Raw genomic sequence first — 17,504 nt, 5'->3', positions numbered from 1 at the left:
AAGCAAGTGAGTGTCGTTTTAATCCCCATTTTATAGATAGGTGACAGCTTCAGAGGCCACATTACCCAGTCAGTAAACACAGTAAGCTGAGGTTCCACCCAGGCCCTTCGGCTGCGAAAGCCAAGATGAGTAGCCTGGGGGCCACGCCCCTCCCCCAGGTGCCCAGTTCATACAGGCAGGCAATTGGCAGATGTGGGGGCCTGTGGATTTGTCAGCAAGGTTGCTGGTGGGGTTTTTGTTTGTTTGTTTTGAGATAGGGTCTCACCCTGTCACCCAGGCTAGAGTACAGTCGTGTGATTTCAGCTCACTGCAACCTCCACCTCCTGGGTTCAAATGATTCTCCCACCTCAGCCCAGATCTGGAGTAGCTGTAGCTGGACTACAGACAAGCGCCACCATGCCCAGCTAATTTTTGTATTTTTGGTAGAGACAGGGTTTCACCATGTTGGCCAGGCTGGTCTCGAACTCCTGACCTCAAGTGATCCACCTGCTTTGGCTTCCCAAAGTGCAGGGATTACAGGCGTGAGCCACCACGCTCAGCCTGCTGGGTGGCTTTTTCTTTTTTTCTGACATAGGGTCTCACTCTGTTGCCCAGGCTGGAGTACAGATCTCCATTTACTGCCGCCTTGACTTGCTAGGTTCAAGTGATCCTCCCATCTCAGCCTCCCTAGTAGCTGGGACTACAGGCACACACCAACACCCTCGGCTTTTTGTTTGTTTGTTTTTTGTAGAGACAGGGTCTCCTTGTGTTGCCCAGGCTGGTCTCAAACTTCTGGGCTCAAGCAATCCTCCTGTGTGGGGATCGCAAAGTGCTGGGATTACAGGCATGAGCCGCCACGCCCAGCAGAATTTTAATTTAAAAGCTCAGCTTAAACACCTCATGATGCTTACACATTTGGTACATTTTTAACAATCGTTGATTGTTCAACTCCATCCTTCTCAGAGTTAAAGACACAGGATAAGGAAAACATCTCCTTATCCAAGTGATTTGGGGTGGTATTCCCAGCTGTCTGAGGCTGTGCATTGACCAAATATTTTGGCCATGACTCAGAGTTCCCCTATCCTGCTATCCTGAGATCATGAGAGGCCATCACAGAGTCCACTTTTATCATCTCTATGCCAATAAGGACTCTAAATGGGGTGGTGTGACAGCCCATGTGCCCTACGTTCAAGTTACCTAATTTTTCCAAAGAACTGAGTTTTGCTGATACCCTCCACTCCCACCCAGCTTTCCTCACCATTTCGTTGGATTCTGCTTGTCTAAATATTGCTGATTTTGTTCTGTTCTTTTTTTTTTTTTTTTTTTTTTTTTTAGACAGAGTCTCATTCTGTCACCCAGGCTGGAGTGCAGTGGCGCAATCTCCACTCACTGCAAACTCCGCCTCCCGAGTTCCAGTTATTCTGCATCAGCCTCCCGGGTAGCCAGGACTACAGGCACGTGCAAGCACGCCCGGCTAATTTTGTATTTTTAGTAGAGACAGGTTTCACCATGTTGGTCAGGCTGGTCTTGAACTCCTGACCTCGTGATCCGCCGACCCTGGCCTCCCAAAGTGCTGGGATTACAGGTGTGAGCCACCGTGCCCAGCCTTTTTTTTTTTTCTTTTCTGAGACAGAGTCTCACTCTCTCGTCCAGACTGGAGTGCAGGGGCACAATCTCAGCTAATGGCAATCTCCACCTCCTGGGCTTCAGCGATTCTTGTGCCTCAGCCTCCCAAGTAGCTGGGATTACAGAAGTGCGTCACCATAGCTGGCTAATTTTTGTATTTTTAGTAGAGACAGGGTTTCACTATGTTGGCCAGGCTGGTCTTGAACTCCTGATCTCAGGTGGGCCAGGTATGGTGGCTCACCCCTGTAATCCCAGCACTTTGGGAGGCTGAAGCGGGCAGATCACCTGAGGTCAGGACTTTGAGACCAGCATGTCCAACATGGTGAAACCCCGTCTCTACTAAAAATACAAAAATTAGCTGGGCGTGGTGGTGAACGCCTATAATCCCAGCTACTTGGGTGGCTGAGGCAGGAGAATCACTTGACCCTGGGAGGCGGAGGTTGCAGTGAGCCAAGATTGTGCCATTGCACTCCAGCCTGGGTGACAGAGCAAGACTCCATCTCAAAAAAATAATAATAAAATTAGCTGGAAAAAAAAAATTTAGCCAGGCATCGTGGTGCACGCCTGTAGTCCCAGCTATTCTGGAGGGTGAGGTGGGAAGATGGTTGAGCCTGGGAGGATGACGTTGCAGTGAGTCATGTTTGCACCACTGCACTCCAGCCTGGGTGACAGAGCAAGACTCTGTCTAAAAAAAACAGGCCAGGCACAGTGGCTCATGCCTATATTCCCAGTACTTTGGAAGGCCGAGGTAGGCGGATCACCTCAGGTCAGGAGTTCGAGACCAGCCTGGCCAACATGGTGAAACCCTGTCTCTACTAAAAATGCAAAAATTAGCCAGGCTTGGTGGTGCACACCGGTAATCCCAGCAACTCCGGAGACTAAGGCAGGAAGAATCGCTTGACCCAGGAGGTCGAGGCTGCAATGAGTCAAAACCGCGCCACTGCACTCCAGCCTGGGCGACAGTGCGAGGCCCTGTCTCAAAAATAAAATAAAATAAATAAATAAATTAGCCAGATACTGTGTGCGCGCCTGCAGTCCCAGCTATTCTGGGAGCTGAGGTGGGAAGATGGTTAAGCCTGAGAGGACAAAGCTGCAGTGAGTCATGTTGGCATCACTGCACTCCAGCCTGGGTGACAGAGCAAGACCCTGTCTAAAAAACAAAAACAGGCCGGGTGTGGTGGCTCATGCCTGTCATCCCAGCGCTTTGGGAGGCCGAGGTTGGCGTAATCCCAGCGCTTTGGGAGGCTGAGGTGGGCGGATCACCTGAGGTCAGGAGTTCCAGACCAGCCTGGCCAACATGGTGAAACCCTGTCTCTACTAAAAATACAAAAATTAGCCAGGCATGGTGGTACACACCTGTAATCCCAGCTACTTGAGAAGCTGAGGCAGGAGAATCGCTTGAACCTGGGAGGCAGAGGTTGCAGTGAGCTGAGATTGTGCCACTGCACTCCAACCTGGATGACGGAGTGAGACTCCGTCTCAGAAAAAAAAAAACCAAAACAGGCCGGGTGTGGTGGCTCACAGCTGTAATCCCAGTACTTTGGGAGTCCAAGCCAGGTGGATCACGAGGTCAGGAGATTGAGACCATCCTGGCTAACACGGTGCAACACCATCTCTACTAAAAATACAAAAAAATTAGCTGGGCGTGGTGGTGGGCACCTGTAGTCCCAGCTACTCGGGAGGCTGAGGCAGGAGAATGGCGTGAACCTGGGAAGCGGAGGTTGCAGTGAGCCTAGATCGCACCACTGCACTCCAGCCTGGGCCACAAAGCAAGTCTCAAAAAAAAAAACAAAAACAAAAAAACAATTAACATTTCAATCAGTCAATGGGTAGACTTTGAGTCACGCTGATTATCCACCACAATTGTGGGCGGAGCTCATTCAATAAACTGAAGACCTTTAAAAGACTGAGGTCCCGGCCAGGTGCAGTGGCTCACGCCTGTAATCCCAGCACTTTGGGAGGCTGAGCCAGGCCAACATGGTGAAACCTCATCTCGGATACAAAAAATTAGCCAGGTGTGGTGGCGGGCGCCTGTGACCCCAGCTACTTGGGAAGCTGAGGCAGGAGAATCACTTGAACCTGGGAGGCGGAGGCTGCAGTGAGCAAAGATCGCGCCACTGCACTCCAGCCTGGGCAACAACAGAAAAACAACAAAAATCATCTCATTTTCATCTATGTCTTCCAGTATTAAGGAGGTTGAGTGTCATTTCTGGCTTACTAGCCATTTGGATTTCTTCTGATACACACTTCATCTCATTTGCCTAATTTTGTCGTTGTCTTATTGCTTTCTAAGGGCTCTCTGTATACTGTGGATATTAGTCCTTGGTTAATGACACTGCAAATACTTATAATGTTTTTAATTTTTAATTTTCGTGGGCACATAGTTTATTGGGAATTTTTTTTTTTTTTTTTTTTTTTTTTGAGATGGCAGGGGTCTCATATGTTCCCCAGACTAGAGTGCAGTGGCTATTCACAGGCGCCGTCTAGCGCACTACAACCTTAAACTCCTGGGCTCAAGCAATTCTCCTGCCTCAGCCTTGGGAGTAGCTGGGATTACACGTGCCCGCCACCACGCCTGGTCTTCCAATACTTTCTATCAGTCTGTCATGTTTACTGTCTTTTCCTCCATACAGAAGTTTTTCCTTCTCAGTTGGGTCAAGTCCATTGATCTTTCTGTTACAGCTTGAGTTTTGTGTCACACGTAGAAAAGGTGCCCCTGCTCTCACTTTCTGCACAGCTATCAGGTCCAGCTCATAGCAGTTCTTCTATTTATCCATCCACTGCCCCAGGAGCTGCCTGGGCATTCACTGCCCCGCACCCCTCTCCAGCCCCAAGGTAGAACTCGGGCCCTGGGAGTCCCAGGACCATCCCGGACTGGGGAGCTGCTTGGTGTCCAGCCCCGGGCTCAAGCTCTTCTCCAGCTCTGCAGCTACCTGAGGGGCAGCAGCCCGGATAGCATCCTGGATGTTGGTTAGGTCCCACTGGGTCCTCAGGAGGGCACTGTCTAGCGTGAAGAAGCCGTCGCGCGTGCGCCGCACTTGGGAGCAGACAGCAGTGGTCTTTAGCTCCAGGCCAATTTCATGAACCAACTTCCGCAGCTCTTTCTGCGTCTCATGCATGCACTGCACCTCTGCCAGGGACACACAATGACAGACATGGTGGTGAGAGCACAGCCTCTAGTGTGTGGTTGTGAACCCACACCCCTTGGATACCTCCTAGGTGTGTAACAATCTTAGCAAGACCCCTAAGCTCTCCAGGTTGTGCTATTCAGAGGACCTGCCCTGTGGGTGCCACCTGAAATGTGTTAAGACTTGCAGAACCTCAGGCCCCACCGGGACCTGCTAAGTCAGAATCTGCCCTTTTTTGGCAACAGGGTCTCATTCCATCACCCAGGCTGGAGTGCAGTGGTGTGATAACAGATCACTGCAGCCTTGACCTCCTAGGCTCACATGATCCACCTGCCTCAGCCTCCGGAGTAGCTGGGACGTTCTGAGCCATCGCAACTGGCTAATTTTTTATTTTTTGTAGAGACAGGGTCTCGCCATCTTGCCCAGGTTAGAACCTGCCTTTTACTAAGACTCGGTTTCCCTATCTGTAAAATGGGAGTTATGAGGAGTAAAAGAAATCATTTATAGAAAGATAAATGATTATCTTTAAAATGTTATTAAGATGTTATCTTAATAACAGAGTTCTGTGCTCAAGCAGAGGAGCAGGCATTAACATGACCAACAGAAAAAAGGGGCGGGCGCAGGCAGAGACAAAAGGAACACAGATAAGAGGGGCCTGAGCTGGGTGGGACTGGGGACGTAAGAGTTGTGTCTGATGGAGCCCTCACAGCTTCAAACATGGGCAGCTCTGGAAATGAGCCACTAAATATAACCTTTGCTTGGTAAGGTCTGGCTTCCAAGGGTGACTTGGCAAGAGATAGGAGAGCTTTTGTTCTGCGAGCTCTGTCATCAGCCAAGTCCAGGCCAGGGCTGGGAAGGAAGTCGGCGCCTGATGCCTTGGCCCGCAGAGATCAGGGCCGGCGTGTGCTGGCCTCAGCTGAGCCAGACAACAGTGACCTCTGCAAGAGCGTTCCTGAGTGACTCCCAAACCTAGGGGCCCCATCTCACTGCTCCAACTTCCTTGGCCAACCTACCTAAGAGGAATTCCGGAGGTGCAAAGTAGAGGCATCGGATGCCAGTTATCAGCATCGGGGACTTGTTCATGGGCCGGATCAGGCCTCTCACGGCCATCTCATAGGCCTCCTGGGTCTTCAGGTCGAGGTTGGAGTACCTGCAGATCAGGAAGGGGGCTGCAGCTGGGTGGCCCACCTACCCTTTCCCCCACATGAGGTGCCTCTCTGGAAGCTCCTCACTTGCTTTGTGTGCCCTGCCACCGTGGCTCCTCCAGCCACCTTTCCTGCCCTCCTTCATCACCAGGTGCCTGGTAGAGTCAGGAAACCCAGGCAAGCTGGCTCCAGAGCCCAAGCTCTTAACTCCTTGGCTGCTCTTGCCCTTGGGCTCTGTGCTCCGATGATGTGGTCCCTGGTTTCCTTGCCATTAGATCATATACTCTCAGCAGGACAGCTTGGTTCTCTTGCTCTTCTTGGCCTCCCGTTGGCCAACCCAAGACCTGGCACACAGAACCATTTCTTAACGCCAAGAAAGAAACAGGTAGCTCCCGTCTGGTTCTGGGCTCTAAAAACAAGATCCATGGAATCTGCCCCAGGTTTGGGGGAGCCTACGGGAGCCAAGGGCACTTACTGCTCTCCCAGTACCTCCCTGAGGGCCCTACTCACATCACCAGGGCCTTCTGATGGGAGCCTTGGATAACGGCCAGAATGCGGTCCAGCTTCTCTCTGGTCACGTGGTCTGGAAAAGGCAGGGGGTTGTCAGTGTACAGGTACCTGCTGAGTATTGGCCACAGCAAACTCCTTCCCCCCAGGCCAGCCCCATCCCTGGAACATGGAGAGAGGATGTTTTGGAGGGATCCCCATGGCGGGGTGGTTGGGAGTCCTTTGAGATTCTCATGAAAGCACTGGACCTTCTTCTCAGAAAGATACACGTGACTCAGCAGCAAGGGCACTCTATTTTTTTTTTTTTTTTTTTGAGACGGAGTCTCGCTCTGTCACCCAGACTGGAGTGCAGTGGCGCAATCTTGGCTCACTGCAAACTCCGCCTCCCGGGTTCACGCCATTCTCCTGCCTCAGCCTCTCAAGTAGCTGGGACTACAGGCGCCCACCACCACGCCCGGCTAATTTTTTAAATTTTTAGTAGCAAGGGGGTTTCACCATGTTAGCCAGGATGGTCTCGATCTCCTGACCTCGTGATCCGCCCGCCTCAGCCTCCCAAAGTGCTGAGATTACAGGTGTGAGCCACTGCACCCGGACTTTTTTTTTTTTTTTTTTGAGACGGAGTCTTGTTCTGTTGCCCAGGCTGGAGTGCAAATGGCACAATCTCAGCTCACTACAAGCTCTGCCTCCTGGGGTCAAGCAATTCTCCTGCCTCAGCCTCCTGAAAAGCTAGGATTAAAGGTACACGCCAAGACACCCGGCTAGTTTTTGTATTTTTAGTAGAGACGGGGTTTCACCATGTTGGCCAGGCTGGTCTCGAACTCCTGACATCAGGCAATCCACCTGCCTTGGCCTCCCAAAGTGCTGGGATTACAGGCGTGAGCCACCGAACCTGGCCTTTTTTTTTTTTGAGATGGAATCTCGCTCTGTTGCCCAGGCTGGAGTGCAGTGGTGAGATCTCAGCAAACTGCAACCTTCACCTCCTAGGTTCAAACGATTCTCCTGCCTCAGCCTCCCGAGTACCTGGGATTATAGGCATGCACTACCATGCCCGGCTAATTTTTTGTATTATTATTTTATTTATTTTTTTTTTTGAGACAGAGTCTCGCTTTGTTGCCAGGCTAGAGTGCAGTGGTGCAATCTCAGCTCACTGCAACCTCCGCCTCCCAGGTTCAAGCGATTCTCCTGCCTCAGCCTCCTGAGTAGCTGGGACTACAGGTGCCTGCCACCACGCCCGGCTAATTTTTGTATTTTTACTAGAGACGGGTTTTACCATATCAGCCAGGCTAGTCTCAAACTCCTGACCTTGTGATCCACCCACCTCGACCTCCCAAAGTGCTGGGATTACAGGCGTGAGCCACTGCGCCCGGCCTCTTTTTAAAATTTAGAACAGTAGCCAGGCGTGGTGACTCACGCCTGTAATCCCAGCACTTTGGGAGGCCGAGGTGGGCAGAATACCTGAGGTCAGGAGTTCCAGACCAGACTGGCCAACAGGGTGAAACCCAATTTCTACTAAAAATACAAAAAATTAGCTGGGTGTGGTGGTGTGCACCTGTAATCTCAGCTACTCCGAAGGCTGAGGCAGGAGAATTGCTTGAACCTGGGAGGTGGAGGTTGCAGTAAGCCGAGATCGCGCCACTGCACTCCAGCCTGGGCGACAGAGCGAGACATCGTTTCAAAAAAAAAAAGAAAAGAAAAGAAAAGGAAAGGCCGGGCGCGGTGGCTCATGCCTGTAATCCCAGCACTTTGGGAGGCCAAGGAGGGCGGATCATGAGGTCAGGAGATCCAGACCATCTTGGCTAACATGGTGAAACCCCGTCTCCCGTCTCTACTAAAAATACAAAAAAAAAAAAAAGCCGGGCGTGGTGGCGGGCGCCTGTAGTCCCAGCTACTCGGGAGGCTGAGGCAGGAGAATGGCGTGAACCCGGGAGGTGGTGCTTGCAGCGAGCTGAGATCGTGCCACTGCACTCCAGCCTGGGCGACAGAGCGAGACTCCGTCTCAAAAAAAAAGAAAAGAAAAGGAAAAGGTAAAAGACTGACGAGATGGAGAGAAACTAGAGTCTTTGGAAGTGACGTTACATTTGAGCTAGGCAAGCAGGGGAGTAGAGGATGCTCCTGGAGCACAGATCCCGTGGCCAAAGCCTCAGCCCAAGCCTAGTGTGTGCAGTGGAACTGAGAAGGGGCCAGCGTGGCCTAGGGCGGGGAGAGGACTCAGGGAAAGCAAACGCGGAGGGAGGCAGCGGCAGCCACTTCCGGTTCTCACCATAGGTTGTCTTCTCTACCAGCCTCCCGTCCTCACGGAAGTCATCTGTAGCTTTGCCCAGGAGGCCACGCACTGTGTAATCCTTCAAGGACAGGGAGGTAAAGATCCATCAGTGACCCCACTCTAAACCCTAGTAGCCCCTGCCCCAGAAGCTGGGGGTGGGGGGTCCTCAGGTCTCCCTCAGGAAGCTCATGTGCCCAGCCCCTGCCCAGCTGCTCCACAGCCCCATGAGGAAGGGCACCAGCTCTGTCATGTGGCCTTCAGCAGCTCTTGCGCTCTTTGTATTCAAGCTCTCCTGTCACCTGGGGATAGTAACAGGGCCAGTCTCACAGTACTGCTGCCTGGATTCAGCAGGACATGGTACCTGGCTCCCAGTCAGCAGGCTTCCTACAAGACTGCTGGCTGGTTTCCATGACAACCAGCACTGGCAGCCTCCAAAGGTACTGACCGCTGACAGCCACCCTGTGGCCACCCCAGGCCTCCATGTTTCTCCTCTCCAACCTAACTCGGCAATTTATCACCCCGAGCCCCTTCTAGCATGCCCTGTAGGCTTCTCTCCACGCCTCTAAATAGAATGAGATTCCATGGCCCAGATCAGGCCCTTGCTCATCCCTGCTTGTAAAAACTCCCCCTCCTCTGAATCTGTGCAGCTAACCCCCCATCTGCCACAGATAAGTAATGATTGGCTGGATACAGTGACTCACACGTATAATCCCAGCACTTTGGGAGACAGAAGCAGGTGGATCGCCGAGTAGCTGGGAGGACAGGCATGCGCCACCAGCCTGGCTAATTTTTTTGTATTTTTAGTAGAGACAGGTTTTCACCATGTTGTCCAGGCTGGTCTTGAACTCCTGGCCTCAAGTGACCCACCCACCTCAGCCTCCCAAAGTGGCAGGAGCCACTGAGCCCGGCCACAATTTTTAAAATTTTTATAATTTAAAAAAATTTTGTAAATAGAGATGGAGTCTTGCTATGTTGCCCAGACTGGTCTCAAATTCCTGGGCTCAAGCAATCCTCCTGCCTCAGCCTCCCAAAGTACTGGGATTACAGGTATGAGTCACCACACCTGGCCCTCATTCCCATTTTACAGATGAGGAAACTGAGGCACACAGATATTAATTAGGTAATCTACCCAAGGACACACAGCTGTCAGAGTGGTAGAAGCTGGGGTTCAAACTGAAGCCATTTGGCTCCAGAATTTGTGCCCTTAACCACTAAAAACATGGGCCCCATAACGTGGCACCTGCATACATACTTTGTGGTATCAGACTCCATAGCCCCGACCCCACCTCTGGATGGTAAGCTCCCTGTGGGTAGGATGCTGACATCTACCGCTCAGTCTTGGGACAGAATAGGGAATGGCATCATGATCAAGCTCTGGTGTTGGAGAGACCTAGGTTCAAATCCCAGCTCTTAAAGCCCTAACAACTACATGACCTAGGTAAGTAACATCTCCTCTCTGAGCCTCAGTTCTCTCATCTGTGAAATGTGGCTAACAACAGATTCCACTTAACAGGGAGGCTGTGAGGCTTCCCTAAAGGAATCCACGTACAGTGCTCAGCACAGAGTAGTCAGCATACACTAACACTGGTAGTTATTATTGTTATTATTATTACAGCCCCTGCACAGCACACGATCATCAAAAAAATGCTTGCTTATGGCTTGGGTGTTCCCCCACGGAATCATCTAAGCTTCAGAATCCTGCTGGTGACCCCCAGGAAAGGACCAAGGGAGAAGCAGGCTGTCCCCAGACCCTCGTACCTTGGTAAGATGAGCATTGTACATATCGGTGAGGAGCCTGCATCCATGTCCCACGCCAAGCACTGAAAAGCAGCCAGCGTCATTTCACACCTGGGATCCCCTTCCCATTCCCCTAAGTATCCCCACCCCTACCCCCACCATCAGAATACTCCCTTTTCTGATGCTGCCAAAGGCAACAAGAAGGCAAAAAGATCTTCTACAGGGGGCAGGTGCGCCCCTCTGGGTATATATCACATGCAGATTGCTGGGCCTTACCCATATGCACTGAATCTGACTCATGGTTGGAGGGGGCCTAGGATCCCTGCCAAGCTCCCCACAGGATTCTGACACCTGAGAGGAAGAGATCCCTGGCCTAGTCACACAAACCTGCACTCAAATCAGGGACAGCTCTGAGTATAATCTTTAGCCTCTTTGAGCGTCAAGTTCCCCATCAGTAAAATGGGGGTAAAAATACTGTCTGAAGGCCAGGCGCAGTGGCTCATGCCTGTAATCCCAGAACTTTGGGAGGCCGAGGCAGGTGGATCACCTGAGGTCAGGAGTTTGAGACCAGCTTGGCCAACATGGTGAAACCCCATCTCTACCAAAAAATACAAAATTAGCCAGGTGTGGTGCTACACTACACTCCAGCTTGGGCAACAAGAGTGAGACTCCGTCTCACAAAAAAAAAAAAAAAAAAAAAAAAATTAGCCAGGCATGGTGGCAGGCACCTGTAATCCCACCTACTCGGGAGGCTAAGGCAGGGAGAATTGCTTGAACCCGGGAGGCGGAGGTTCCAGTGAGCCGAGATCGTGCCATTGCACTCCAGCCTGGGAGACAGAGCAAGACTCTGTCTCAGTAAAAAAAAAAAAATACTGATTCCTGTGGGTGCTGTGCAGTCGGCACAGAGGAAGGGCCCAATAAACGGTGGCCACTGTGGTCACTTCCTGCCTTTCTCCCGGTCTGTTTCTCCCTCTGGCTGAGGGACAGAATAACCCTGCATTCACTCGTGGGGAGACAGAACAGGGAGAGGGGGCATGAGATCATGTCTGCCTGCCTGTGCCTCAGGAAGCAAGACAAGGGGACTGTGACTGTCGCGGCTGGAGGATGTGGGCACCACCTGACCCTGGGGACACAGATGGCTCATGACTAGGGCTTTGTGTGTCCAGACCCAGCCACATGCAGGCCCTGGCCATTAGGTCCAGAGTCACGCGCCTGGCTGCCCCATGATGCAATGATGGTTTTCCTTCTCCGGACCAGGGGTATTCACTGGCCACGGGACCCAGAACAAGTCACCTAAATCCTACTTTCTTCTTCCATAAAATCATATGATATCTACCTAATAAAGTTGTTGTGGTAAATAAATGTGCATAAAGGGCCTCGAACTATGTCATGTGTGGGAATCACTGAATAAAGGTGGGTGACTATGGTATTAACCTGTGATTACCTCCGTCCCACCTATCCACTCCCCAGCTGATCAGCCTTGGGGCAGGAATCAGGGCAGGAGAGGAGTGGTGGGACGTGGGTGCCAGGTAAGAAGTGGGCTGGGCTCCTGGTAGCTTCGGGATCTTTTCTCAAGCCTTATCACTGTACCCCCAGGCTTCTCACATCACCTACCAAGTACTCCAGAAGACTGGGCATCCAACCGATGTCCCACGCCAACCTTGAGATGGGTGAATGCTGGTCCACATACTGGAAAGAAACAAACAAGGTCCATTTTCTCAACTAAATGCCACCCCAGGATGGCTTTGGGCTGCATGTTGACCTCGTTCTCAGAATGGGCCTCATGGAGCCCAAACTAGCATCAGGCCAGACTCTCAGGCTTCCCCGTCATGGAATCTGGGACCCTGAACTGTATCCTCAGTGCCCTGGGATCCAAAGGGCAGCCCAAGATGCCTCTTACTCTGCCTATCATCAGTCTCCCAGTGAGAGGCTCTAAGAAGACTGGCGTAACACTGAAGGTCAAGAGTGCGGGGTTCCCTGCCCAGCTCTACTGAAGAAGAGTCCCTGGAGGAAAATGGAGGCTGTGAGCTCCTTAAGGCAGAACCTGGGTGTGTCAACTCACTAGCTGCTCAGGAAAGAACTACTGAAAGAATAAATGCAGGAATGAGCCAGAAGTGCTTACACTTCTACAGATTAAGAGGAATCTAGGGGAAGAGTCCAGGGTACTTAAGGGCCTACTGAATCCAGGCCATGTTACTAAATGTCAACACTGAGCCTCAGTTTTCTCCCTTGTGAAATAAAATAGGACCCATCTCACAGGACTGTGGTGATATCAATGAGGATTGTACTTGGGGGAAGCTTAACACAATGCCTAGTACAGAGTGGCGACTCAATACATTATACTTCTTATTGTTACCATGTAATAGAGTCATTGAATATCACAAGTCCAAGGGGTTTTTGAGGTTTCTGGTCAAATCTCTAGATTCCCTGACACATGCCTTAATCACATCTAGTGATGGGGACACATTACCAGAACCAGTTCCATTGTTGGGCAACTTTATTCAGTAAAAAAAATCACTCTTTCGGCTGGGCGCGGTGGCTCACACCTGTAATCCCAGCACTTTGGGAGGCCAAGGTGGGCGGATCACCTGAGGTCAGGAGTTCAAGACCAGCCTGGCCAACATGGTGAAACCCCATCTCTACTAAAAATACAAAAATTAGCTGGGTGTGGTGGCACACACCTGTAATCCCAGCTACTTGGGAGGCTGAGGCAAGAGAATAGCCTGAACCTGGGAGATGGAGGTTGCAGTGAGCTGAGATCACACCACTGCACTCCAGACTCCAGCCTGGGCAACAGAGCAAGACTCTGTCAAATAAATAAATAAATAAAATTATTCTTTCCCAGAAACCCAAAACCCCTACCTTAGGACTTCTACCTAGGGTCTCATTTCTCACCTGGAGTCCCAGAATAGAAAAAGGGTCAGCAAACTACAGTCCACAAGTCAAATCCTGAAGACTGTTTTTTTTTTTTTTTTTTGGTGTTTGCTTGTTTTGTTTTGTTTTGTTTTGAGACGGAGTCTCACTTTGTCACCCAGGCTGGAGTGCAGTGGCGCCATCTCAACTCACTGCAACCTCCACCTCCCAGATTCAAGCGATTCTCATGCCTCAGCCTCCCGAGTAGCTAGGATTACAGGCACCTGCCTCCATACCTAGCTAATTTTTTGTATTTTTAGTAGAGACGGAGTTTCACCATGTTGGCCAGGCTGGTCTTGAACTCTTGACCTCAAGTGATCCGCCTGCCTCGGCCTCCCAAAGTGCTGGGATTACATGAATGAGCCACCGCATCTGGCTTGTTTTTTGTGGCCTATGAGTTAAGAATGGTTTTTGCATTTTTCAGTGGTTCAAAATAAATCAAGAGACCAGTTGCAAGGGCTCACGCTTATAATCCCAGCACTTTGAGACGCCGAGGCAGGCAGATCACTTGAGCCCAGGAGTTCAATACTAGCATGGGCAACGTGACAAAACCCCATCTCTACAAAAAATACAAAAATTAGCCAGGCATGGCCGGGCGTGGTGGCTCACACCTGTAATCCCAGCACTTTGGGAGGCCGAGGCGGGTGGATCACGAGGTCAGGAGATCGAGACTATCCTGCCTAACACGGTGAAACCCCGTCTCTACTAAAAATACAAAAAATTAGCTGGGCGTGGTGGCGGGCGCCTGTAGTCCCAGCTACTCGGGAGGCTGAGGCAGGAGAATGGCGTGAACCCAGGAGGAGAAGCTTGCAGTGAGCCGAGATCGCGCCACTGCACTCCAGCCTGGGCAACAGAGCATGACTCCGTCTCAAAAAAAAAAAAAAAAAAATTAGCCAGGCATAGTGGCCTGTGCCTGTAGTCCCAGCTACTCGGGAGGCTTAGGTGGGAAGACTGCTTGAACTCAGGAGGCAGAGGTTTCAGTGAACCGAGATCTCACCACTGCCCTCCAGCCTGGGTGACAGAGTGAGACCCTGTCTCTAAATAAATAGGATACTACAGTTGTCCCTTGGTATCCAGGGGGATTGGTTCCAGGATCCCTTGCAGATACCAAAATTTGTAGATGTTCAAGTCCCTGATATAAAATGGCATAGTATTTGCATATAACCTAGGCATGTCGTCCCATATACCTTTTTTTTTTTTTCTGAGGCAGAGTCTCACTCTTTCACCTAGGCTGGAGTGCAGTGGCACGATCATGGCTCACCACAACCTCCGCCTCCCAGGTTCATGCGACTTCTCGTAACTCAGCCTCCTGAGTAGCTGGGATTACAGGTACGTGCTAACATGCCCAGCTAATTTTTACTAGAGACGGGGCTTTGCCATGTCTTGAACTCCTGACCTCAAGTGATCCGCCCACCTTGGCCTCCCAAAGTGCAGGGATTACAGGCGTGAGCCACCACACCTGGCCACTTTTTTTTTTTTTGAGACGGAGTCTCACTCTGTCGCCCAGGCTGGAGTGCAGTGGCGCGATCTCCGCTCACTGCAAGCTCCGCCTCCTGGGTTCACGCCATTCTCCTGCCTCAGCCTCTGGAGTAGCTGGGACTACAGGCGCCCACCACCACGCCCGGCTAATTTTTTTGTATTTTTAGTAGAGACAGGGTTTCACCGTATTAGCCAGGATGGTCTCAATTTCCTGACCTCGTGATCCACCCACCTCGGCCTCTTTTATTTTTTTTGGAGACAGAGTCTCACTCTGTCACCCAGGCTGGAGTGCACTGGCACAATCTTGGCTCACTGCAGCCTCTGAACTCCTGGGCTCAAGTGATTCTCCCACCTCAACCTCCTGAGTAGCTGGAACTATAGGCATGTGCCACCCCACCTGGCTAATTTTTTTTTTTTTGAGACAGTTTCACTCTTACTGCCCAGGCTAGAGTGTAATGGCGCAACCTAAGCTCACTGCAACCTCCGACTCCCGGGTTCAAGCAATTCTCCTGCCTCAGCCTCCTGAGAACCTGGGATTATAGGCATGTGCCACCACACCTGTCTAATTTTGTATTTTTAGTAGAGACGGGGTTTCTCCATGTTGGCCAGGCTGGTCTCGAACTCCTGACCTCAGGTGATCTGCTCGCCTCAGCCTCCCAAAGTGCTGGGATTACAGGTGTGAGCCACTGCACCCGGCCTTTTGTATTCTCTTGTAGAAGTAGGGTTTCCCCATGTTGCCCAGGCTGATGTTAAACTCCTAGGCTCAAGTAATCCACCGCCTCAGCTTCCCAAAGTGCTGGGATTACAAGCATGAGCCACCAGGCCTGGCCTTCCCATATATTTTAAATCATCTCTAGATTACCTTTTTTTTTTTGAGATGGAGTCTCGCTCTGTTGCCAGGCTGGCGTGCAGTGGCACAATCTCGGCTCACTGCAACCTCTGCCTCCCGGGTTCAAGTGATTCTCCTGCCTCAGCCTCCTGAGCAACTGGGACTACAGGCGCCTGCCACCATGCCCGGCTAATTTTTGTATTTTTAGTAGAGACGGGGTTTCACCATGTTGGCCAGGATGGTCTCGATCTCTTGACCTCATGATCCACCCTCTTCGGCCTCCCAAAATGCTGGGATTACAGGCGTGAGCCACCACGCCTAGCTAGATTACTTATAATGCCTAATATAATGCCTATGCATCACCTTGAGTGGATTCAACACAGTACTAGGTGCACAGCAAATTCAAGTTTTGCTTTTTGGAACTTTGTGTTTCTTTTTCTTCCCAAATACTGCCAATCTGAAGCTGGATCATGGGATGTGGAACTCATGGACTCAGAGGCAACTGTACTTAGTGACACATGAAAATTACCTGAAGTTCAAATATGAATATTCATAAAGTTCTATTGGAATACAGCTAGGCTCATTCCTTTAGATACTGTCTATAGCTGTTTGGCACTACATTGGCAGAGTTGAGCAGTTCCAACGGAAATCACATGGCCTGAAAACTAAAACATTCAGTATCTGGCCCTTTCCAAGGAAATCTGCCAATTCCTGGTCTAATACCTCACTCCTCTGTGGACCTTCAAGGGCCTGGCACAGGAATCTGAGCACTGGGACACTGACTCTGCTCAGGGATTTCCTGGGAAGTGACACACAGGATCCTGCTTAAATCTGCCTTACCCAGTGGATGGTTGATGAAAGAGGGTACGCTGGTGGCTGTGAGGGTCAGCTCCTTCTCTTCGCTGCCTTCCATGGGGCCCAGCAAGAAGCGAACACGCTGTTTAGGAGCGGGAGGCTTCCTGGCATTGAGACCTGAACACACAGAGATAATATATACACACATACATACAAATATATGTACATATAAAATATTTTTTAAGAGACGGGGCCTCGTTCTGTCGCCCAGGCTGAAGTGCAATGGCGCCATCATAGCTCACTGTAACATCAAACTCTTGGGCTCAAGCGATCCTCCTGCCTCAGCCTCCAGAGTAGCTGGGATTACAGGCGTGCACCACGATGCTGGCCAGGAATATCTTGTTCTGTCCAAACACTTGGGGGATTAGACAACAGGGAAGTATGATGTAGAAGACAAAGCAGAAGCCCATGGTGCAGAGGGCAGAATAGCAGTAGTTAAGAAACAGGCGGATTCAAATAGACTCTACAACGTAGTAACCGTGTGACAAGGAACAATACTGAGTCAGTTTCCCCCTCGGAAAACAGAGGAAAGTGAGGAGTAAGAAAGCACAGAGAACAGGCGTTTGGGAAAGCGCTCTGCCCAGGTGAATAGGTCACGTGATTTTGTTTTGGGGTAAGGACCAGAAGCGGAGATGGACTTCCAAGAGAACGAGAGCGGGAACGTGGGTCTGGTTCGAGGCACTCACCCTTCAGAAGTTGTAGCTCCACTGTATCCCGCAGGTGCTTCCATTTTAGCCCCGGGGGCTTATAGACCGCGAAAAGCCCATGCAGCCGCGACAAGCCAGCAGACCCCATACTTGAAGATCACAGCACCCGCTGGACCTGGACGGAAGTACCGCAAGGCCCCGCCCCCAAATGTGGTCCTTACCACGGGCGCCGCCATGTTCCACAGCCGGAAGAGGTTCGCATTTTATAGTCTTCGGGGAAAACCGGCTGTGGAGAAGGAAATAGGGCCCGGCGCTGAGTGAGCGTGGTTGCGTGTCCTTTGCAGACACTTTCTGGGGCGAGGTGACATGGCGAGAGTCTTGGATCAGTGGACGTAG

The 17,504-nt window shown here is 51.1% G+C and overlaps 1 protein-coding gene and 1 long non-coding RNA gene across 2 annotated transcripts; one reads left to right on the top strand and one right to left on the bottom strand.

Annotated features, from left to right (window-relative positions):
* Nucleotides 1–1,273: 1,273 nt before the first annotated feature.
* On the bottom strand, nt 1,274–17,295 carry TRUB2 (TruB pseudouridine synthase family member 2). The gene is made up of 8 exons (XM_003822323.6): nt 17,148–17,295; nt 16,447–16,578; nt 12,000–12,074; nt 10,407–10,468; nt 8,646–8,727; nt 6,389–6,461; nt 5,747–5,883; nt 1,274–4,735 (listed from the first exon to the last, which is right to left on the bottom strand). Exons 1-8 carry the CDS (start codon nt 17,254–17,256, stop codon nt 4,410–4,412), a joined length of 996 nt encoding a protein of 331 aa, XP_003822371.1. The 5' UTR covers nt 17,257–17,295; the 3' UTR covers nt 1,274–4,409.
* Nucleotides 6,468–12,643, top strand: LOC103786746 (uncharacterized). Its single transcript, XR_612480.4, has 3 exons — nt 6,468–8,743; nt 10,264–10,410; nt 11,982–12,643. It is a non-coding gene; the product is annotated as an uncharacterized LOC103786746 (long non-coding RNA).
* Nucleotides 17,296–17,504: the final 209 nt, after the last annotated feature.

This window comes from Pan paniscus, chromosome 11 (genome assembly GCF_029289425.2).
Source record: "Pan paniscus chromosome 11, NHGRI_mPanPan1-v2.0_pri, whole genome shotgun sequence".
NCBI classification, from domain to species: domain Eukaryota; kingdom Metazoa; phylum Chordata; class Mammalia; order Primates; family Hominidae; genus Pan; species Pan paniscus.
This window is presented reverse-complemented; position numbering and strand designations above follow the sequence as displayed.